Here is a 26,364-nt window from a genome sequence, read left to right as displayed (position 1 = left end):
CGTTTTTCTCCGTTCCCGCAAGAATTTCGGGAAATCCTTTCTTAGCGGATGCCTACGTCGTAACATCTACCTGCATGCCAAATTTCAGCCCGATACGTCCAGTGGTTTGGGCTATGCGTTGATAGATCACTATATCAGTCACCTTTGAGTTTTATATATATAGATGATCATATCAAGAAACATTTCCAAATGTAAAATTTTACTACCTTAATCGATATCGAGTTTATGTAACAAGTGCTTAATATAATAAAGAGTTCTATTCAAATAACAAGAAAGTACTCATTCCTAAATCAGGCTCTACACGAATTTTCAGACTGATGCATTTATTTACTCAACTTTATCTCAAATACAGATTAAATGTTTCTAAAGAAGTACCTATAGTAATATGAACTTACAAAATACCTATAGTAATAAGTGATAGGTAGGGTCTTTATTTGTCTATAAGTAAGTATCTATGAAATTATTTAAACGATGACCTTGATGAACACGAGTTCAAATAATGTATAATTAAATAGATAATGCGTACAAATATATTTGCATATTTATTCAAAGGTATTTATTTATTTATTTATTTATAACACTTTATTGCACAAACAAAATTAGGACAAAAATAACATTAAAATACAAAAGGAAGGCATAGTTTGTACAAGAGGCGGCCTTATTGCTAAGCAGCAATCTCTACCAGGCAACCTGATGGGAAAGGAAATGTATGATGTTAATGGGATAGTGCAAAAAGAAGAGAAAAAAAAATAATGATAATAATTATACCTAATAAATAAATAAAATTATTTAAGTATCAAATATACCTACTATACAGGGTGTCCCACTGTTGGTATACTAAGCGCGAAGGGACTTGTAGTTTTGCATACGCTGAGTACGTAAAAAATACTTATAAAATTCCAGATGCATTTTTTTTTTAAATAGATGAATTCTTAAAACTCTATGTGTACACCCATAACGAGCAACCAGCCCAACTTTGCCACCAGCACGTGAGCTATCGTTTAAGATTATGTTTTCATAGACAAAATGCTCACATTAGAGAATCGGTATATGCCGGCTGCGCGAAGCTAGAGAAGAAAACATGGATTTTCAGGAAAAAATTAGCAAAAAATTTTTGACGAAATTTTTTTGTTTAAGTATTTTTTACGTGATCAGTGTATGCAAAACTACAAGTCCCTTCGCGCTTAGTATACCAATAGTGGGACACCCTGTATACATAAATGCATAAATTATAATACAAATAAATAAAATACACATATACATACATATTATATAAATAGAATACATAAACATACATATATACTACCTATAGCACAAAGACAATAAATTTATAAAAAACAATATTTGTGTATGTGCTGTGTACCTACGTAAAATAATTTATTCCGACTAAATATTTAGAATGAATTAATCATTCATGTATTTAAATATGCCACGAGCGTTATGATGACCTTAATTATTGCAAGTCTCTTTTCGACTATAAAATATAATAATGAGGATATGTTGTCATTAAAGGCATGATATTATAATACAATGGAAGATCTAAATGGTTAAGATATAATTGGTGTTAAGGGATATAAATGGCCGACTAAAAATGTATTCTAATACAACCACTCTACAACCTAGTATCTAATCTATGGTACAACTCAGCAACCAAACCAAATCTGTGGACCACACTATGTTTTTTTATGAAGGCTCCCGAACTGAATTTTCATAAGTACTTAATATCATTATGAGACGACTAAGACTTGATATTATTTATGAAATACGAGCTCTATTATCTATATCTATACATATAATAAATCTGTAGATGGGTCAATTCTGTACATTGAAAATATTGAAAAAATAAATAGCAGGGGGTGTTACTGGATCGATACCAAACCCAAATATGTGATTAAAAAAATTTTGTCTGTCTGTCTGTCTGTCTGTCTGTCTGTCTGTCTGTCTGTATGTGAAGGCATCACGTAAAAACTAACGGTTCGATTTCGATGAAACTTGGTATAATTATAACTTATTATCCTGGGCATAAAATAGGATACTTTTTATCCCGGAAAAATACGTAGAAATAAATAAATCTTAATATTTCCGCGCGGACGGAGTCGCGGGCGGAAGCTAGTGATTTAATAATTTAAAAACATCACGGGGTATTATTAATATGTGAAAATTATTTATTTATAATAATATTTGGATTTGCTGTCACAGTTTTACTGCAGATAAAATATGCTCATCCCAATCTACGTATTATAATGACTTGTTAAAATGAATAACATTAACAGTAGTTACCTACATAGGTACATGCTATGTGAATATACAACAATAGCCGCTTCGCTTAATTCACTTCCGCCGACTGTTTGTGACGATGTGCTCTTGTCACTTGGTGAATTGGTGACTGGTTTGTATTGGAGTAGGTACTAGGTATGTCATGTACAGCATTGTGCCAATACTCTAACGTTTTATGTAATTCACAACTGACGCAATACGACATATAAAGAAAATCATTAATCGCACAGTCATGCGTGTAATAAATACCTTATTGTAAGTGTATGTGGCATTTCGAATTTCAGCCAAAATGTTTTCTTGGACTATTCAAATCCAACAGTTCAAAAGGAGAAACTTTTCTTTTGGTAGGGCGAAGTAGAAAAAAAAGTAGATTTTTCTACTTATGTACAGTTCTTACGCAAAATACGAACTATGGAATAAAATACTTACCTAATTGTATATTATTTGTGGACACAATTACATATAGAAAGTAGAGATTTCGATGTCTACATTTTTTAATGAAATTAAATCCAATAATCGATCGATGTCGGTACAATATTGTAAACAGATATTTATTAATATTGATGAAAAAAGCGATAAAAAATAAGTATATGAAAGTCGTATACTACGGGATATCAGATAAATGAACGTCGGGGCAACGAAAAGAATTTGTATTTTATTGACGGGGCTTTCAGGAATGGAGATTGATGGTGTTTACTCCGACCAAATATTACGCGTAATAACTTTGTTACTTTCAAGAAATTCAGATTATTTTTATTTTTAAGCATTTATTAATTGTTCGAGGTCAAAAACTGAGGTCAAAAGTATAATGCATCTACCGTTGTATTGTTACGAGTTAGGTATATCCTTTTATCTGGCATAAATGTTGTTGTTATACTAGCACAGTGATGAAAATTAATGATTTCTTTTTAAGATTTGAGTTCTAAAACTATTATAGAAGTCTTTCACCTGCAATTTTTTTCTTCATGATGATGAGTGATGACTTGCTAAATGTAACTCGGTTAATCTTATTAATTTAGCATATCTATCGTAGTGAAAACTAATTTGTGCAAAATAGAAAGAATATCCACTCAAGTGCTGAACGACCGGGAGCCGGTCGATCCACATTCAGGGGCTTGTGCGTTGCGACCGGCTCCCGGTCGATCAACAGTCGTGGGTTTTGCGTTCGCTTTATAAAACGGTCTAATAACCTTCCTCTTTCTAACTTATATGACATGTTAAGGAAAGAACAGGCTAGCTATAAATCAAGATAACAACATAACCACATGATTTAAGTGGCCCACTTTTCATGACACATTGAGTAGGTAGTTTTTTGTACAAAAAAATAAACAAGGAATGTGTAAAAAAAATGTATGGGAGGGTATGATGTTTTTATTTTCTCGTAAGAAGAGTGTAACAAAGGATCAATAAATATTAAAATCTCACTGAACAGCTGTTTTAATTTTTTATTAGCAGACAAAATGTAACAAAAATTACAAGGGTACATTTGCTTTGACTTACAAGTTGTTTTTATTTATTTAAATGTTACCATGTTTTGACAAGGCATAGACTATTTTATTATCTATGAATATACATATATACTTGCAAATGTGCTAGATAAAGGAATCTGAGATAATCGACTTTAAAAAAATATTGGACCGCCAAAAACCCCAACTGCGGCGGCACCGGGAGCCGGTTCCGCACAAGACCCGATTTTTGCAAAATGGCTCCCGCACTTGAGTGGATATAATTAAGGTTGTGTATAAAATGATAAAATAAATTGATTTTAAAATTTTAAAATAAGAGTAGAGTAAAGTGGCAAGTGATATAAAAGGCATTTGAGAGCTATTAAATAAAATTAGTATTTTAGTACAGTTTATGCAAATTAAAAGGGAATAGTTAATTGGTAAATGCCCTAAATCACTAGTACCGTACTGTTTCCGAATCAATGACTGTGATATCAAATTTACCGGCGGAAGCTGAATGCGGATGTTACGGTACATTTTTTACGATTTCTATTTAAATATAGATTTTTTACAAAGAGTTAACAAAAAGTATTTGTACTGTTATTGTATTTGCAATGACAAACAATGATGCCAATTAACTATAGTATATGTTTTTTCAATATTATCATAATCTTCAATCTCAATAACATGATACTTAAATAACTCCTTTGTTGATCTGAGTTAAGTGGAGCTTTTAGCATAGTTGTTTACAGTTTCCTAATTTCACTACCAAATTTCCATCCAAATAATACTATTTACCCTACCGAGTATATTTACCTAAAGTAGAATATATTTATCTAAATAATTTGGATTCCCGATTTCTAGGGCGTTGCTAAGTCAAGAATCTTTCATTAAAAGCCAAATCGATACCTACTAAAGTATCGAGATGCAGGCTCTGTTGTCACTCGGTATTCTCATTTTACACTAATATCGGCATTTTACTGTAGCTGTCGAGTTTCGATGTAATACGAATGAAAGCTATTCCGAGTTTACGGCATTCGATAAAGAAACAAAAGAATTGTTACCAAATCAAAAATTCTTTGGAGATGTATCACGTAATCTCGGGGTATACAATATACATTTCGTAGACGTTTTTTGATACAAGAGATCTTCAATTTCAAATATAAAATGAAACAATGCGTCTAACGTTTACTGTCCACAAGTAAGAATGCGAATTGCGATATGTACAGGAATTCCTTTTGATGATTTAAATATTTAATTATAAACTCTCAAGAGTCAAGACTCGGTCGCGTAGTTACAATAATTGCATCGTGGGAACATAATTATTTACATTTAAAACTGATATCCACAATAATGTAATACGTGCTTCTTTACTGTTATAATAATGTTCAAAAGAGCAACTATGGAGTTTCTTGCCGGTTCTTCTACATTGATACTGCTTTCCGAATCGGTATGGTAAATGTTAAAAATATGTTATGACGATTTAAAAGTGCTTCTAGAAGTCTAATTGAATACATAAATGTTTTGAGTTTGAGTTTCAAAACAAACTGGGATCATTGCCACCGCTCATAACGGATTAAGTATTTTCAAATTGTCCAGCTATAATCGTTTATTATTAGGAAAAGTGAACGCAGACGCGGCCACCGCTCACAGCTATTTATTCTGGTCGGCAGGGGGCATTATGTATCAACGTGTGAGACCAGACAGTTCAGAAATAGTACGTCCCCCACACAAATTGAGTGACAAGGGGACTTTGAACGGTCATATCCTGCCATTTAGTTTGGTTCGCAGACGTTTGAGGCTAAAAACGATGTCGATGATTTCATCGATTTATTGTAATGGCATTTAACTGCATTGTCTTGTAAGAAATTAAAATTAGTTCTTGGAATTGTACAACACATAATATTTAGTTATTTTTATAATTATTGTTGACATTTGTTATGTTCAATCGTTTTATGATGTCACGAAGTTTTAATTTATATTCTAAGAAAAATTAGGGACAAGAATGAAGCCAACTTATGTGAGGATATGTAATAATTGAGGTTTTAATTCGCGTACAGACGGAAGTTCCGCTCATTTGTTACAAACAGATTTCCTTTTTCAACGGAACTCGTCTCGTGTACAGAATGTCAATGATGCCGCTCTTCCTTTGTTATTTGATCGCGGTTAAGTGGGCAGCATATTTATATAATACAGAAAAAAAATTGATACTTATATAATAATTTTAAATATTTAAATGAGCTATCTAACTAAATGATTCTATATTATATGATGAAGATTTTTTTACAACAATATATGTATTATGATGTTGCTGTATTGATAGATACCTTACAGCAAAGCATTACATTGTTTACTTTTTCAATTTGAAGTGAAGTAAGCTGTAAGATAAGAAAACCTTTGCTTACAAGTTAGAGCTAGCGCGCACGAGCAACTTTGTCTCCGCAACTATTTTGTCTCCGCAACTATTTTGTCTCTCCTCCCATGGGCTAGTATGAAAGTGCGCGCACGTAGCGACGCAACTCCCGGGAGACTTTTTTGTCCGCGGGTACGGAGACAAGCCCGCGACGCAACTGTCGCCCTATCTATTGGTTTCAATGCAAGTGCGCGCACGGCGACAAAAATGTTGCCTGTCGGCGGCCGCCGGCCAGTTGCCGCGTAACCGGGGTAGCGATAATACGTATTTATATCAACGTATTTAGAGCGAGCGCCCACGAGAAACTTTGTCTCCGCAACAATTTTGTCTCCGCAACTATTTTGTCTCTCCAGCCATGGGCTAGTATGAAAGTGCGCGTACGTAGCGACGCAACTCCCGGGAGACTTTTTTGTCCGCGGGTTCGGAGACAAGCCCGCGACGCAACTGTCGCCCTATCTATTGGTTTCAATGCAAGTGCGCGCACGGCGACAAAAATGTTGCCAGGCGACGGCCGCCGGCCAGTTGCCGCGTAACCGGCGTAGCGATAATACCTATTTATGTCAACGTATTTATTCTCGTACACTGTAGTTTTAACCGACTTAAAAAAAAGGAGGAGGTTATCAATTCGGCCGGTATATTTTTTGTATGTATGTATACCAATTACTCCAAGGTTTCTGAACCGGTTTACGTGATTCTTTTTTTTTTTTTTGATGCGGAATGGTGTGGAATTGGTCCCATAAATTTTATTCGGATAAGCCCAGTAGTTTTTATTTTATGAGCATTTTTGTCTGGTCTCGATGACTTAATTGAAATGTAGCAAGTAACTTTGATTAATTTCCAGGTAACCGATTGAGCTGAAATTTTGTATACGCATGTAAATTGGATAGCGATGAAACATTATTATGACATAGAGCTGATTTGATGATGGAGTCGGAAGGTGGTCATAGGAACTTAGTAATATATTGACTCAACTTTATCGAGTTTGGGCTCGTTTGATTCGTGTTGAAAAATACACTAAAAAGTATTAAATAAAAACTAATTTACTTTTTACAATTACGATTACATATCTATACTAATATTATAAAGAGGAAAGGTTTGTAGGTATGTATGGTTTTCAGTTTTCACGCATAAACTACTGAACCGATTACAATGAAATTTAGCACACATATAGAGAGTAACTTGGATTAACACATAGGATAGGTTTTATCCCGGAAATCTCACGGGAATGGGAACTATGCGGGACAAGAGCACAGACCACAACCGTCTCTTCTAAAACCATGTTGATAAATGAAGAAAATTTTAAAGAAAAAGTTGCGTTGCTGTCGCTTTCGTGAGCGCATCGTTCAAAACTTTGCGAGGAGACAGCGACAGAGACAAAATAGTTGCCGGGCAACTAAGTTGCTCGTGGGCGCTCGCTCTTATTCTCGTACACAGTAGTTTTAACCGACTTCAAAAAAAAGGAGGAGGTTATCAATTCGGCTGGTATATTTTTTTATGTATGTACACCGATTACTCCGAGGTTTCTGAACCGTTTTACGTGATTCTTTTTTTTTTGATGCGGAATGGTGTGGAATTGGTCCGATAAATTTTATTCGGATAAGCCCAGCAGTTTTTATTTTATGAGCATTTTTGTCTGGTCTCGATGACTTAATTGAAATGTAGCAAGTAACTTTGATTCATTTCCAGGTAACCGATTGAGCTGAAATTTTGTATACGCATGTAAATTGGATAGCGATGAAACATTATTATGAGATAGAGCTGATTTGATGATGGAATCGGAAGGTGGCCATAGGAACTTAGTAATATATTGACTCAACTTTATCGAGTTTGAGCTCGTTTGATTCGTGTTGAAAAATACACTAAAAAGTATTAAATAAAAACTACTTTACTTTTTACAATTACGATGACATATCTATACTAATATTATAAAGAGGAAAGGTTTGTAGGTATGTATGGTTTTCAGTTTTCACGCATAAATTACTGAACCGATTACAATGAAATTTTGCACACATATAGAGGGTAACTTGGATTAACACATAGGATAGGTTTTATCCCGGAAATCCCACGGGAATAGGAACTATGCGGGACAAGAGCACAGACCACAACCGTTTCTTCGAAATCCATGTTGATAAATGCAGAAAATTTTAAAGAAAAAGTTGCGTTGCTGTCGCTTTCGTGAGCGCATCGTTCAAAACTTTGCGAGGAGACAGCGACAGAGACAAAATAGTTGCCGGGCAATTAAGTTGCTCGTGCGCGCTCGCTCTTACAGATTGTCTTTGCGTCAATAAAAACGTCAACCAAATAGGTAATTGCACTAAAGAGATTCGTAGTACTCACGATATTTAACTTTATTCTACGGCGCTTGGTTATGTATTACGTCATGATTCATGAACCTAGTCATCTTTCTTTGAAGAATAATGTTAGATGTTTAATGTATATCGTGATATATTTATTAAGTATATCTATTAGGTATTGTGTTTAATTGCCGACAATAGTATGTAAAATTTATAGTATTATTGTAAACAGAACTACATGTAGATACCTAACTTACGGTATTATTTTAAATGTCAAAGGTCACTTTAACATTTACATAATACGCCTAACACGTTCGCGTTATATTGGTTGCCAATTGCCATAAAACTAACACTGTAGGGACACTATGTATGTTAGTGGTTTCTGTATCTCAAGTGGTCGAGAGATGTTCTGCAATGGAAAATATACCTAAAGTAATCTGTGTAATTAGTACAGTTACAACCTTAAATGAATGAGTTAATATTGAGTATCTACGCCTAGAAATGAGTACTTATAGAAACTTGAGCATTACCTTATAATATATTTGGAAAAAATCCTTTACTATCTATGATTACTTTTAAATAGAGATTATAAGCTGTAAGACGCAGCCAGCAAGTGCAGCGGCGCGGAAACGGTGCAAGTTCAACGGACTATGTCCCGTTGTGGCCCACATTATACGCCTTAAGAAGCTGATTAAAGATACGACGCTAGTTAAGCTTATAATCCTATACACTTAAATACTTATCGGATCAGACAAATTAGTTGATTGTATAAGAATCTCAAAGAAGGGATCTACAATTGCTATAAGCCAGTATTCTATTTTCGATTTTTCGCATTCATAAATAGGTAGATTGTGTCGAGACTGGAGTACGTCGTTATTTTCAGAGATATATTTGTTTTTAAAATAACCTTGTGGTGAATTGTTGACCTTTGTTGTTAACGAATTTTTTTTATTTCCTAAACAAATTATATAAATAATATTTTTATGAACAGTTATGATTGCACGCTATTTCAATTAGTTATTACGTTTTTATAAAAGCAATGTTAATACCTACATATTGCATAATTTACTGTTTATATCCGATTTACTGTAAATGTTATACATGTTTACGAAAAATACCGTGTAAATCACCAATTAGTTATTTCAGGCGTCGGAACTACGTCAAGTCCTTGAGGTTTTTTTTGGAAGCAACAAATGTATTTCTAAACGATTATTATAATGAGAAAACATTAAATTAAAAAGCTTTATATAGAAACAATAATCAAGTAAAATGACTAATCATTCTTTAATATTACTCGTAAAAGGGTTGTTTAATCAGCGATTTACTATAAAACATGGACTAATAGAATCTAACTATGCTATAAAATAATCGAATCATTTGGCTAGTATTATAACGATGTCCTCTTTGACGTGAAGTAATTCTGTAATATACCTATTATAAGACTAGCCGCTTACCCTGGCTCTATCTTGGTTCACCCGGGCTTATAATAAAATAAAATATAGCCTTTTTCACTCAGTAGTCTGCAGGATAAATGCAGCTGGTGAAAAACTTTTGTAATCGTTCCAGAATTGGAAGTACATATTGAATAAGAATATGCTATCTAACAAACGCAGAATCAAACAATTCCTCCTTAGAATATTGGTGAAGATATATATAATAAAATGTAGTTTGACTTATATTATTGACTTTAATTTTATAAGTAACGATTGTTTACTTTGCTGTGGCGTCGTTGACAAATAAATTAGTCTAAAATGACTGAATTCTGAAACATATTATTTAGGCTTGTATTTGACATGTAATTTATTATTGATAACAGTATATGATTGATTGATGAACAGTTCATTACTTAATTTACTAGAAGCGTACAAGTATATGTGTAGATTGTAGGTATGTTAAAGCTTCATATATAAAATATGTAATCATAAGTCGTATGAGTTCAGTAATTAAATTTTTCTTGATTGAACGAAGTTTGATGGCGTATACATAAAATACATCAAGAGGGTATTAATATCCGCATTGATATAATTGAAATTGGAAATTGCATCGATCGACACTATTGTCGTAAATAAGACGGTGACAAATAGATTTTCAGCATGAAATTGCAAGGTCTTTGAACCTTGAATTTTTTGCTCCCAATATTATTCATGATAGAATAACTTGTATAAGCTTGTTACATTTAAAGTTCTATAGGTTATTGAATACTCATTCACATATCTAGAATAAAATATTTAAGTGAGCAGTAGCAATTATAAAGTGCAGAACATGCACGCAGTAGTTTTTACTACAGTATTCTGAAGTAACTAGAAGTATAATCCGGTTTCAAAATTCTTTACAATATCCAACCAATCTTATGATCGAAAACATATTTAGTAAACTAATATATGACTTCTTGTTTATGTTTTACCAGCAGCTTTATCTTTGTTTGAGTTTCCCCAAATATTCCGAAGAACTCCATCGTCACTTGTTATAGTTGTTACGTAATCCTCTTACATCGATTTGATAACTACAAGACATAGATAAATACTTAAAACAAAAGGAAAGCGCGTGCGGGGCGCGTTTAAAAATTCAAAAGTAACTAGGTACTTCATCATATTACAGAGTATATATGAATTTATTGTTCTTGTAGGGGTGAAGTGCTTTGACATTTGAATTTGTGGTCAAGAGTGAAGGCTATCTTCTCCGTAAACAGAATTAGGTCATGATGCGGATGTTAGTGAACTTAGCAGATCATTTTTAGCAGATCAAAAAAAAAAATGTGAGTTCTTATCGCGTGCAGTTGAGTTCTACAGTTCCTGATACTTTTTAGAAATAGTTCTGGCGTTTTTACCTTAAAAAACGACATTTGAAAAAATGATCTGCCAACTTCCCGTAGCAGATCATTTTTAGCAGATCAAAAAAAAAATGTGAGTTCTTATCGCGTGCAGTTGAGTTCTACAGTTCCTGATACTTTTTAGAAATAGTTCTGGCGTTTTTACCTTCAAAAACGACATTTGAAAAAATGATCTGCCAACTTCCCGTAGTAGATAATTTTTAGCAGATCAAAAAAAATGTGAGTTCTTATCGCGTGCAGTTGAGTTCTACAGTTCCTGATACTTTTTAGAAATAGTTCTGGCGTTTTTACCTTAAAAAACGACATATGATGCGGCCATAGAAACGGCTTTGAGAATATTTATGCGATACCGACAGCTGTAGTACCTACTAAACCTTGCTTTCCTTTAAACTAGCAATAGCGAAACAGTAATAAATTTCATTTATTCATTACTTTATGAATAATATACAATAATTCTGAAAAACAGAGTCATTAGGGGATAAAATTTATAACGATTTGTAGCAATAACAATTCGGTTAATGAATTAAGTCTTATATTATTAATTGTTTATGTCTAGAGGTAATTGCGTGACTTTATTTTTTTAATATTTCATTATTTTGTAAATACAACATGCTTGTCATATTATGTTAAACGTGGTTAAACGTATCTTAAACAAACAAAACACAACTTATTCTTAAATTAACAAGTTCGCATGAGTTATCAGCTGAACTCAATGTTTGTACATATACATTTTTATATCTCTTGCTAATAATAGAATGACGTAGTTTAGTAAAAATATGTTCTATATGTATATAGACAATGCTACACTGTATCATTGCTGAGATATTCCAGTTTTTATTGCTAAAATGTTTACTTATGTGTCACGAACTTCAAAATATCTTGAGCATTAGTTCGTTGTGTTGTAAGAAAGTTTAGAATCTACGTGTCTCTATCATTAAATATTTAGAGCTAAGATGGAGCTAGGTAATCCACAATAGGTATATACCTAGTACCTACACATTAGGTATGGTATTCCGTATTTTATTATTAGTATATTTAAATTATTTCTGAAGTATTAAGGCATAGACCTAAGTAGGTAAGTATACAATAAAAACTAACATTCAATTTTGCATTGTAAAGTTGACCCGTGTCATGAAATTAAAGTAGTACATGCTATATTGTTAGCAAGGATTTTGTTAACAGAAGAATAAGCCTGTCCTACTTCATACGTACGGACTAACTTTCTGTTATAATGACTCTCATTATCTTGTAAATTATTCTATACTAGCTTCCGCCCGCGACTCCGTCCGCGCGGATGTGGGTCTTCGCGTTATGGATGGTTTATTTCTCCATTTTGAGTAACTCTGACAATAACATCTTATAAATATCTATTGGACCCAAATACGGCTAGGCCTATAATAATACCCAACGTGTGTTCGCGGTTCTACAGAACAACGTCTATGGATAAAACTGAAAAATTAAGATTATTTTTTTTCTACGTATTTTTCCAGGATAAAAAGTATCCTATTTTACGTCCAGGATAATAAGGTATAATTATATCAAGTTTCATCGAAATCGAACCGTTAGTTTTCACGTGATGTCTGCACATACAGACAGACAGACAGACAGACAGACAGACAGACAGACAGACAGACAGACAGACAGACAAAAATTTTTTTAATCACATATTTGGGTTTGGTATCGATCCAGTTACACCCCCTGCTATTTATTTTTTCAATATTTTCAATGTACAGAATTGACCCTTCTACAGATTTATTATATGTATAGATAATTTTTCAACGGGCATAAAGCCTTTGAAATTATAACGATACGCTATAATTTAAATTTTAAGAAAGCACGAACAATATTAATAATAATTTTAATGCAATTATTTTATTATTTATTTATTCCTTCAGAAATATGAAACGTCATCATAACAATACATGTGTTATACAAATTGTATTGTATCTTTTCAATAGTTGATATAGATGGGCAATGACTAATAACGAATAACATGTTATTATATATAAAAATATAACACAATACACATGTTTCTACATTACACATTATTTTATTGTCGGTACAATAAAATTGAAACAAAGCCTTTACGTTATCTCTTACCAATAACACAGAATAATAACTAGTAGCCAATAATAATACCTAAGTAAGTAGCCACGTTTCAGAATGTATGAGTTCGATAGATTGTTGCTGCGATAAACTCAACACAATATAGGTAATAAAGGATACTTAGATCATTGGATCTAGTTATTTCCATTTGTGTGTTGCCTGTAATAGCGGCATCCGGCGCACTACAGCGGATGTGGGATCCAACCCAGATGAGTTTATTTGTGCACTCAATAACTATGTCATTACGAACCCTAATAATAACATGTACAAGCTGTTATAATATCAAACTGTGTGTTAGTTTCAGTTATTTCTTAGAACATTAAAATGTTTTTTTAATGGTAACACTGAAACAAAGCATGTAATTTTTACTTAGTTAAAATGTAGTAACAATTTAATAATCTCTTTAAGTGCATTGTTGTTTACTACGTGATATGAAAAAATCCACATAATTACGTCTGAACATTGCCCTATTTCAGGAGCGTAAGCCGTTGTCGTTAACCCACAAAGAAAATTTTTGGCGTCGTCAGCAAAATTGTCGACGTTTTTTGAACATTTTCTCGGGCATCATTTTTTTGCAGGTCAATCTTTTCAATCAATTGCTTTTACAGGAAAAAGATGTGGCACTTTTTGAAGCGATTCAATGATTGGTCGGTATATTATAGCTATCTATTTGTAAGTATGTACTCACTTTTACATAAAAAATATTATTTAAAATAAACTGTATAATTTAACGCTGCTGACGTGCGTTATTTAATTAAAGATAAAAGTATAATCCTACTAAATATATCAACTAAGACTTAGCTAGCTTTTTATAGGTATGATATACATATTTAAAGAATGTAATAGAAAGTCAGTATTTGATAAAATTTATAAGTATAAGAACCTAATTTACAGGCTCATTAAAGCCATACAATTGTTAGGTCTCGGTCGAACATATCACATAACATGTCTTATGTCAATTGTCCGTAGTTATATGTTTTCGGTAAGCGTATTAATGCGGATTTTAGGTGGATATATGCAATTAAAGAGATTTGGAGAATATCTTTAAATTGATATTTGAATTAGTTATGTACTACGCGCGTTCTTGGGGTTTCTACGTTTATTGTTATTATATTAGTAATATTATATGAGTGACCTAAGAGTGATGCAATACAAGTGTTGATCTAAGATCTTCGCAGTTCTGATAATACATATAATGGCTTTTTAAAATAAAATAATATTATGACAAAGCAGAATATACAGTGTGTCCGGACATGACATACCGATATTTGAAGCGGCTATTCTCCAGGTATTTTTATCGACAATTCAACCCCTCTACAGTCCCCTACCTCACCCCCCTCAAAATGGTTTTCGAATTTTTTAAAGTATGTTTCATCACTCTTATCAATTAAATTTGTTTAGTGGTCCCAAGAATAACTTGTTATTGTTCAAATAAAACCAAATTTAGTATTTTGTGACACTCACTTTCGAATTTATTACAATTTTCATAAATTCACTATCCGAATTGATAGGTTTGCCATTTTGAGGGGGGTGAGGTAGGGGACTGTAGAGGGGTTGAATTGTCGATAAAAATACCTGGAGAATAGCCCCTTCAAATATCGGTATGTCATGTCCGGACACACTGTATTTTCATACTCTACCCGTTAGGTGTAAGTATTTCAATGATTCAGTCTGACCTAAGAAATTATTTTTCATTCGTCCCCGTATATTAATGCAAACTTTTAGTAGGTCTCTCGGGTGGCTCTTTGTGTATTCATTTTTCTAAAGATTGCATGTGAATATACTTCCCTCTTCAAGATATTTTTAGTCAGGCGTAGGTATTCTCAGACTTTGTACTACTCGTGATGGACTTGATGTAAAAACGTATTTTTATTTCGCGAAAATGTTCTTTCAAGTTTTCATGAAATAAAATATACATGTAGAAATATTGTGATAATTTCCGTCGTAGATCGAATTTAGTTTATGGACACATGACAACATGACAACAAGACAAAATAATTTGGAAAATCCAAAAGTGCACGCCTCATAATTTTTTTTTAATAAATATTTATTAATTATTATTTTTGTTTATTTAATAACAATTAAACCACATCGAATCAGACCCTGAAAAATGAAAGGGTTCTATTCCTGAGCATACTCAAGCGTAAGAGAAAAAAAAAGACTCGATTAGTAAAGTATTTCGGTCGCTATCGTGTTAACAAGAAAAAGGATCCGCACATACAGACACACGGACGTCCAAGACAGAACTTTTTTAAACTGTTTTTTAACTAGTTTAAATAACAAAAATGACATCAAAAATATCATGAACGTTAAAAATAGTGTTTTTTCTTAATATGTGTGTGTATGTATTATCTTACAAGTGCAATGTATGATACATAAAGACATTTTAAGTTTGAAAAATCAGATGTTTTGCGCGAAGTGACAGTAGTACCCACCTCAACGCTTCGCTTATGAGGCGTGCAATTGAAACAACTTTACAAGTAGATAATGTTATTAAAATTATTTTAACAATAAATAGAAAAAAAAATGTTCATCCAGCTTCTATGTCATAATATTGGTATTTCATTTAATCTGAAGTTCGCTTTAGCTTTTAAGCTTACAATGCTGTATTTGCTGAAAGCTTTATTCGAGTACCACTCAATAGTTGGTTAGGTAGAGTCCTGAGGGAAATACTAACTGGAGTTCTATTAGGTAATTTTTAAAAGAGCGAGTCTCAGTTGGTATAGGTAGGTACGTACGTATTGTATCCGGAATAATGAAAATGTTTCCCAATTGGATACGTTATTTTCATGTTTTTTTATTAACAGTGGTTTCTCAATGTAGACGATAATTGTTTGCATTTTGGCAAATAAATTTCTGAGTTATTTTATGTTTCGATCATTCATTATACATCATACATTCAATAAAATTGTAAGAGCGACTGAGATTTCAGAAATTAATATCATACGAAAATATATAGGTAAGGTATTATATAATAACATTTCTTATTTATGTAATTATAAGCTTGAAAATATAATGTGTCGCGTGTATATTGTACAAATAACCCAGTATAAAAGCTTCAATTAAAACATACCTACATTATGTTACCTTCGTGCCCTATGCGCTCTATCCATTAGCATAACTGAGACTTTTATGTAATTAGCCATGTTACATACTTATGTTATGTATAGGGTTTCTTGATCTTATTAAAAATGCAAGACTATACAGCCGATTGACTATAAATACATCAGGCACGTGGCGTGACGATTGGAATATTTTCGACGAGCTATTATTAACTTTTAAGCCACGCCATGAGAGTATTTCGACAATTTTGTCTTTTATGACGTCGCTATTAATGTCGCGCGTTTTCAATAAATGATTTATAAATGTCGTGACTTGACGTAATAATGCGATGAATTGTTAAACATTGGCGTGCTAAAGGAGCGATCTTAAGCGGTATTATATCGGAATAAGTCGTTTTGCGTGAAAGCCGTGACCCAAGCCGAAGGTCGGGACCGTGGCAGTCAGAGATGTTTCCTTCACCATAAACTAAACACGAACATATTATAATAATTTAGCGGCTAATTACTAGTTGCAGACATTTGCGGATTGCTGTTTAGAAAGCATGAAATACCAACGACGGGTGATTCGTCAGAATTTACACATAGGTAACAAACATTTAAGGTCAAATGTTTTTAACTTTTTAGCAAAAACTGTAAAGGAAAGACAATAGAACATATTGTCGTAACTCGTAGCTTTTTACCATCGAATATTATGTGAATTTTGAGTAGAATAGTTGTCTATATGTTTGGCTTATTTTAGGAAACTTATTGGTATGAATCCATTTCATTTAGAGTTTAGAGAATCACATGGGATACATAAATTTAAACTTGATAGGATCATAAATATTTATTACGAACGTGACGTTTATATCATCATTGTGCAAATATTTGTGGAAGCTGATTAATAGATGAGATGATGTATGCATTTTAAATATAGCATAAACATTGCAGGTTGCGCATCTTTAAAAGCAGATTGTGTATTTTGTACCGTTTTAAATATTTAAAGTAGGTATAAAGGAAACACATCAAAGGACGTAATTTACTTTACCTAGATTAATTACCATGCATTCTACAAATTTTAAAATTTTATAATTAATTGCAAGACCTGAGAGGTCTTATTAAAATTTTAACTAACTATTTATGTACCCTACATACATGGTGAAATTTTGATGTTTATCAATTTAAACAAAACTCAAACTTTATAACCTTAGTATGAGCTATTTGCATATTATTGCAATTAACATGCAACAAAATAAATCTAAAAACATTCACGTTTAAGTACCGCATTGAAAATGAAAAGCTGCATACAGCAAAGTTAATTCACTTTTCACATTGCCGTATATACACACCAATTAATTATTGTTGGTGAATGCACATGAAAATTATCCTGGGTGTTGCAAGGCTCGTTCCTCGGTAGGTATAAAATTTTAATGACGTCTGCGATTCTTTTGTGAATTTATGTTTTGAGTTGAAGTGCTTGAAAGTTCTTGTTTTTATAATTTTTTTTCGAAAGTCTGCGCGATTTTTTTATAAAGCCAAATATGAATTCATAATTTGCAATAATTAAAAGTACTCTGTCGTTAATAGGCTCATACAATATAATTTAATATATCCTACTGAATCTACTCTGAGCTACTAACACGGGGAACACAATTTTTACATGCCTCTTACTCTATTGTTTAAATATTTCTAAAAATATATCGCGTGATAGAGTAAAATTTCTAAACGATTTCTAAAACAATCATTTCTGTTTATTGCTTCGAGACAACTTATGTAAGTAAGTATTGTACCGCATTATTTTGTGTAATGATTATAGCAGCAGCTTATTTAAGTGTTGCGACTTTATTTTATTTATATTCTTATAAAATACCTGTTGGCATACAACAAAAACCTCTTTCCAGTGTATCATTGCCTAAATATGTCTGGCGATACAACAAAAAATAAACAGGATTTTCGTACAAAATGTCGGTTCGTTGACCCAATGCAAATGGTACCTGAATCGATTAATTCGTAGTCGGTCTATAAAAGTGGAATTCATTTGTATATCTAAGAGCCCATATACATCATTGCGCATTAATATATGTATATGATCGCACCCTAATCACTGAATGACACGCATATTAATTAATTTAATTCGATTGTACCCAATTTTTATACTTATACCTTCGTAATAAATTAAGTGTCCCTATTATAGTGTAAATGAACCATACAAACTTCATAGTTGGTGTATCAAAACATGTCGGTCGACAAAGTGAGGTCATTAATTCTATTTCAACGACATAATTACTTGCTAACAATTTTGTCGATACATGAATCTAATTATAGTCACGATATAGGAGCTCGTTATACATATAATTTGACATATGGTTAGGGAGCCAGGTGCAAATTTGGTTAACTATTTCCTCTCAAGAGATAATTCGTCAGACGCATGAGAGTATAGTATTATAAAGCCTCGTGAACGTCAGCTGGCGCTCGGTTGGGGGGGTGAGCGGTTGTAGCCTCCCACGCACATAGGAAAAAAAATACATTCATTCATTCATTTCCTCTCAGCTAAAAATTTGTCAAATTGTAGCTAACCCAATATCTCAACGAAAAAAAATAGTCAGCTGGTTACAACATGGTGTATTATGCGTCAGCTGGTGTCTCGAACATGAAAGTTAAATTTAAAGAAAAATTTATTTTCCGTTATTTCCTCTCAAACAAAAATTTACCTGATGATAGCTTATATGTAACTGTGGATAAATATATATGTCAGCTGGCTGTATCTTGGTGGAAAAACCGTCAGCTGATACGGGAGGCTACAACCGCTCTTCCCCCCAACCGAGCTCCAGCTGACGTTCACGAGGCTTCATAATACTATACTTTGATGCATTTTACTAATTACCGCTTGAGAGGAACTTGGTCATAAAATCTGCTGCTGGCTCCCGGACCAATAGAAAAACAAATCGAACATGGACGAAGATGTAGCCTAATTTTGAAGTTCTATAGCCTATTGTTGATAAAACTGCAAAGAAATATAAGACCGGTATAAATGTGTCATAGATTCTCCTGGCCTAGAATCCTCCTTTTCAACACGCGTGTTTACGGTTACGTTCGCCATCTCGGTTTTCAGTCTTAAAGCGCTTGCAAATATTTACCCAATAATGGCTTAAACGAGACTGTATGAATCAATGTTTTGTTTGTATTACAAACTGTTTACAGTTAACAGAAAGCTACTAATTATCGATGACGCTCAAATTATCGACTAAATTAGGTATTGGAAATGGATCAATTAGGTTATTTCTAAGAAATATTGAACTTTATATTTTCTTTTCATTGACCTACTTTTCGATGTTGAGATGAAAGTCGAATGGTGAACTAGATTTATGGCCTTTAGAAATGCTCTTTATAACTCTATGCTATACTTATCCGAAATTTTACGTAAAGGTAATAATTATGTACAGTTCACCTGATTTGGTTAAATGATTGTTTATTACGAGCAACATCCCAATAACGTTCATAAACATGATTAATCACGTACCTACTGTATTTAAATTACATGAATAATTGTTCCTTATTTTTATTGTAATTAGGTAATTTTAGTATTATCACTTTCCAAACATAAATTCTGCATGAGAATGAGATCAAGCTATTGTTCTTAAATATAGTTTCATCGCTTCTGTTATATAAATGTAGGTGTGTTAAATTCTTTGAATTTAACGAGTTATATTTTTTAGTTATTAATTATTCTCAAAGAAGCAACTAACAAATACGCGAAAGAATAAGTATTAAATTTTGTAAATACTTTATTAAAAGTTAAAACATTAGAGTTTTGTAAATGTGGTATATAAAGGTGGAAGGAAAGTGACATAATATTTTGTATTTTTAAGTTTTTTTGCTCGAAGTCTTTTTCTAAAAGTTGGCAGACAAGCAACCCCGCTGAAATAATAAATGACTTGACAAAAGATCGTTGCTTCTGCAAACACTTCTCACTTATAGCAACTATTCAGAATGTTTTCATTTCTTTTGCTTGCCTTGAGACAATGGCTGTAGTCTGTACAATCTACACTTGATAGGTCCGATTTACTTGGTTTTCAATGTGAAATTAAATCTCTTCTCTAAATACGAATATCTTCCCCCTGGCTCTACAAATCTAAATTCTCTGCAAATATTAAAAATAAAAATTTACGTTTCATAAGAAATCTTCATTCTTTATCATAACAGGCTATATAATAAAAAAAAAATATATTATGAAATACAAACTGCCGTCTATATTGTCTTCTCTTAGTTGTTATAATAGTTTCATAACTGCAGTAACAACGCAACTGAATAGCCGTATGGAGTAATTTTAATCAGCATCTGAGCAATGACAACAATGTGCAGTTTAATGATAATAATCTCATCTCATACAGTGGTTATAACTTTTAAATGAGATAGACTTCCTGAAACATTAATGTTTAAAATTGTCGCAAGACTTATATGTGATATGAAGTTTTACGTCCAAAATTTTATCGCTTACAAATTAATAGCGTTATTGATGAACAATGAATAGGAAAATAGAGTAGACGTTAATCTTATTGTTCGGAATATATGTGACTAATAGTTACATGTAATATAATATAGGTTAGTGTTGTTATTAACTTGTAGATATGAGGTTACGGGAATTAATGAATCTTCAGTTTATGGGTTTATTATCAAAATAATGGAATCATTTTAGGACAACCTTACGATCAGACGAACGACAGCAATTACTTTATTGTCAGAAACATTTTTATGGGTAGAGGTACCTACAAAGGAAGTACATTATAGAACTTACAGCCCGAATAATCTAATCCTGTCGACATACTTTTAAAGTTGTAACATAGGTAATAAGCATAAAACACGCTAAGGAAATGTAATAATTTCCTATGACCCACTATTTATTTATTGCCGGGTTAATGTATACGTGAATAATAGACTTATAATTTGTAAATGTATATGGTACACATAAATTGATATGACTCTATAGTCTATAGATTTTTTATTTTAGCTTTAAATCTACACATAACACACACAATTTTGTTATCAACTTTCAATCACACGTCAAATAGGTTGCGTTGCCTACACGTCGCTTTTAATTAGAGGAACTAATCTGTTTTTTGCATAGGTACTAAACTAAATAATTTTAAAATACCTATATGTTAATAGAGCATTCATGCATAAGCATTTACTATTCACATCTTTAATAAATATTATGCTCTTAAAGTATAAACTTGCAGCAAATATTTATAAAAAAACGGTGTGAAAAATATTAATTACTCGATATAGGTACTTTATACATTCAGTTCATTCATATCTTTACTAAGTAGGTATTGAGCATTATTATCCAAATGAACCAAATTAAAGCAACCAATATTGCACAATTTTAATCTGAAAAGTTCTTAGTAAGAAAACAAATTAAATGTTGTTAAGAAATATAACCGTAATCTCAGTTGTGTACTTGTGTATCGTATAATTTGCTCTATATTCTATTTATAGCGGAATGGTCGTATTATCCAATTGTGTGCTTCCTTTTTCCATCCTCATAACTATGAAGAGGGTGTGAATTGGCTATTATTCAGAGTGGTTCCATTGTCCTGAAGACCTTGAAACGCGTGAAATGAATAATTAAACAATTATTTATGAGCAAAACTGCCCCATTTCAGAATAAAATGGTCCTTATTTCTAAACAAAATTAGGGCACTGGGGTACATCAGGGAAGCTGTAGCGAATATTAATTAGTCTTTATTTCTTGTTGATCTACAATATTGCAATTCAAAATATAAATTGGGATCGTTCACAAAATGGCAAAAAATCATATCCATAAAGCTTGCTACAAGATGTAGCATAAATATGAATATTGAACTTCGTTAAAAGGCTTGTACATAAGACGGGAAAACTAATCAAGTTACGGTGCCTGTCAACACATCGAGATAGTTTACTTAAACTATATCGGCTGGCGTCTGTCGGTCCTGATATTGGCGTGGGGCAAATAGCCTTGTTTACCCTTTAGAGAAATACGATAGTCGAGGAAAATTCTTAGATAAAAGACACGAGCTTTTGTGACGTGTACAAGACGAGGGGTGCCAAATGATCACTTATCAAATTATTCAATTGTTAGATGTGGGGCCGAATTATTTTTATTTGTACGTTAACAATTGTTTGGGTGTATAATGTATATATTATAAGAAATTAAATAGACAAAATGTGTGTGTCTGTTTAATTCTTTATAATAAATAATAACATATTTAAGAATTTCTATTTCATGCAAAGATTTCATGCTATATTTTAAATTACATATTTACTAATTTTGAGTGAGGAAGTAATGATTAGGAGGTAGTAAAGGAACAGGCGAAGCACGTAGAGCGTGAATAACAAACAAAGTCCGATATAAACAAATTGGCTTCGGCTTTATCTAACGCAATGTTATTGTTTGGTGATTACGAAAAAATATGAAAACGAACGGTATACTTCATTTTAAAATCCAACATTTTCTCTAAAATTGACACGCACATAATTTTCGCAAGAATACGTGATGGTAGAGATAGATATTGATACTGAATTATTTTCAATGTGAATATTTTATACGTTTTATTATTAAGTAAGAACATAATATGATTTAATGCTAGTTCAATACAATACAATCCTTATTATGAGTGCACTCTAAAATATATTGCCGTTATAAATAATCGAACTTTATTTCTTCAACTCTACATCTCTTATATATGGCTGCTAAAATAAGATACCCCAATTTCATCATACTATTATAAATAGTTTTTTACTCCTAAAAACTTTATTATCTAAACGCATAATATTATGAATCACGTTTTGTATTTAATGTAGATGAAAGCTCTTATGACTCTCAAAGCTTCAAGTGTGTTCTACATGAGCGAGCGTGTAAAACATTTAAATGTTAAGATTAGGCTAAACTTGGAGAGGCTTTCTAATCAGTATGCACAAGTGGTGGTCTTACCAAACCGGTTGTCCCTTCATGCCGGCAGACTGATCCAGCGACGGGAGAGCACGCAAGTGCATCGCACTTAGCAACGATGCACAAACGCGCTTTTATTTTCACCGGTCATGTTAATTCACAACACTATAAATTTGATGTATAATAAAAAAACACAAAGCAACGACACGCTCACTTGCGGCGCTGCGCAACGCGCGACTGCCGAGTACACCCATCTCAAAATACGACAGCACTCGATGTTAGCGCGCCCTAAATACTATACAATCGATTTTAGCTTCTAAATCTGCACGATAAAGGCTATTTTTAGTTGTACGCAGGATAGTATTCTTGTAGCCAGCAGCTAGGTGCAGAAGATAGAAAGTAGACGTGGATGCTGCAGACCGCGAGTGTACCTACATAATGCGGTCAGTGTCGCATTTCGTGAGGCGATTAAATAAACAAAGCACCTTGGTCTTCCGGAATGTATTCATTTCAATTATTCAGCAGTTTGCTTGTTGGAATTGCTATTTTCATTTTTTTTGCATATTCGTCAAATGTGTCAGTCAAATTGCCGGTAGGAAAAACTTCACAAATCTTATAGGTAGTCCTTTGTTTTCACACAGACAATTATGTTACTTAATATTCTTGTTAATATTTATAATTTAGTAATAATTTATTGTAATAGGTATTCTTTTTTATAAGAACGTGCCAAGTGCCAAAGTATCTTCCACGTGGTTCAAGTAAACAGATTGCGTAGGACACGTGCGACACGGAGAAATCGACTTCAGATTACGGAAATGTCTTTACCAGGGAAATGGGCCACCGACCGTTGTTAAATTCACTACTTGCCTCATATTGTTTAAGTTGATGAAAACAAAATAAAAATGTACGAGAAATGTAACTTATACAAAAAACGTTACTTATAGGTACCTTACGTGAATATAACTTTGTAAGCAAGGTTTTTACCAAAGAGGTCATCGACCCTAAAAAGAAGATCGAAGATTTATTTAAAGTTGTTAACAAGAAACAACAATATGATTATTTGTTTGTTTTTATTATGTGTTTCGAAATGTGAGTACCTATAACAATTTTATACAGGTACAGGTAGGTTAGGTTATAGGTATAAAAAATCTCATTAGATTCTAATTAGATTCTTTAATAGAATTATTAAATTTCGCAGATCACTCTTTAATTCTCAGAAGTAATATTTGCTGTTCCATGAAAAATTTAATAAAGTAGCTTGCCGGCTTTTCTGGCTCTACTTTTGCGTGTTTATTTACTTAATTCCCAAAACATAGAAGAAATAGATTAAAAGCTCTTCTGTTGTTATAAATATAATATGTAGAGTAAAATAAAACAACACAGAACAACAACAATTATAATACTTTATGAAGTTGTTCGGTTAAATGAGGGTTTTATCACTCTTTCGTCATAAATAACCATTTATTATGTAATAATTTCATTGCTATTTACTAACGCAGGAAAAGCGCGTAATGTGTACTAAATGTTTGTTTTTATACTTATTATGACATAAAATAAGTAATATTACCAATGTGATAATAATCTGTGGACTTACATTAAAAAGGAAAGTTGTAATAAAAGAACTAAACAAGTTCGAGAGATTTGTTATAATATTATAGGGCCATTAATCGTGGTGTGAATAGAAAACACTTTTCTCTCTTTTATAAGAGATTGTATCAGAAAAAATATTGCTTTACCTACTTTACATAGTAAAATATATAAAAGTTACTATGAATGTGAGGATGTTTCTTGCTCATGCATGCAAATATTACTGTATACTGTGTGGGATAAAGTATCATATTACATTACCTATGTCAGTTACATAAATAATATTATCTATACTAATATTATAAAGCTGAAGAGTTAGTGTGCTTGAACGCGCTATTCCCAGGAACCCCAGGTCCGATTTGTAAAATTATTTCACTGTTAGATTCCATTTATTGAGCAAGGCTATGTATCATCCAAACTATATATACTATTACCAAAATCGCCGGACATAGTACATTATTACTACTATGACAAAATACTTTACGATATACATATTTATCAACTCTTAAAAAAATAACTATTTATTTGTATATACTTTACCTACATGGGCTACATGTATTTATAAATGACTCTTAGAAGTTGAGATCAATAATCTATAGAACAAAGAAAGGATTAATAAATCATCTGGTAACGGTTGGTTAAAAATCTGTTAATACGGCTCAAAGTACAAAGTATCTTGAAGCTAAAAGGCTCTTCACCTTCAATAGCGTTTCAGAGTCCTATAAAAGAGGTTATCTGTAAACCCATCAGACGCTTTTTACGGTGTCTTTTATGGGATTAGTTAGTGACTAATCCCATAAAGCTATGAACTGTCAACGTTAAGTATATAACCATATACTACTTGTAAAAAAACATTAAAGAAGTTCTTTTATATTACGATAATCAAACCAATTGATATTCAATATTGCTACATAATTATGTATTGATTATTATAAATAGGTATGTATGCCTCTTAAACTGCTTCTATTTTAAGCTAAATACTTTCTGATATGAGAATGAGGATAATAAAAATAATTGTTGAAATCCAAATAAAATGTATTCATTTATTTACTGGAATACGTTTGCCCTCGTTATTACTATTTACAAGTCTCAGACATTAAAAACAGATTTCAAAGAAGCTGTGAGTACCATTAATTTATAAACACGTAATTCTAGATAGAGAGCATATTTTAAACATCCGCTTGGCTTTCGAAAGAAGCGCCTATAATATCTAATTGATTGTTGTTTCCACTAAGCGGGTAGCGATACAAAAATAAACAGAACGACTTACTTACTATACGACCTTTTGTACAAAATGTTGTTACGCCAAAATAAATAATTGTAATGTTTGCGTGCATTTACGCACATCTCAAGTTGTATCATTCATCACATACCTAGTTCTGTAAACAATTACGAATTGAAGAGATTTAACATAATTATGATGGATAATAAATGATTGAGGAA

General features: G+C 32.4%; 1 protein-coding gene and 1 long non-coding RNA gene across 3 annotated transcripts in view; both read right to left on the bottom strand.

The window, feature by feature from the left end:
• The window catches only part of LOC149485333 (uncharacterized), a 316,030-nt gene that overhangs the window by 9,752 nt on the left and 279,914 nt on the right, over positions 1–26,364 (bottom strand). The window lies entirely within an intron of this gene.
• Positions 1–26,364, bottom strand: part of LOC149485346 (uncharacterized) — a 48,156-nt gene that overhangs the window by 9,752 nt on the left and 12,040 nt on the right. Inside the window, exon 1 of one of the 2 annotated variants that reach the window (XM_089700206.1) lies at positions 23,377–23,587. The exons of the other annotated variant lie outside the window; for it this stretch is intronic. Within the exon in view, the coding sequence (XP_089556332.1) occupies positions 23,377–23,438 (62 nt within the window). The 5' untranslated portion in view covers positions 23,439–23,587. Of the gene's footprint in view, positions 1–23,376; positions 23,588–26,364 lie in introns of those variants that run through there. 2 annotated transcript variants of the gene reach the window in all.

Source organism: Colias philodice, chromosome 10, assembly GCF_061535455.1.
Source record: "Colias philodice isolate Cphi_HAF_F1 chromosome 10, ilColPhil1 Martin Lab GWU primary, whole genome shotgun sequence".
In the NCBI taxonomy this organism is placed as follows: Eukaryota; Metazoa; Arthropoda; class Insecta; order Lepidoptera; family Pieridae; genus Colias; species Colias philodice.
This window is presented reverse-complemented; position numbering and strand designations above follow the sequence as displayed.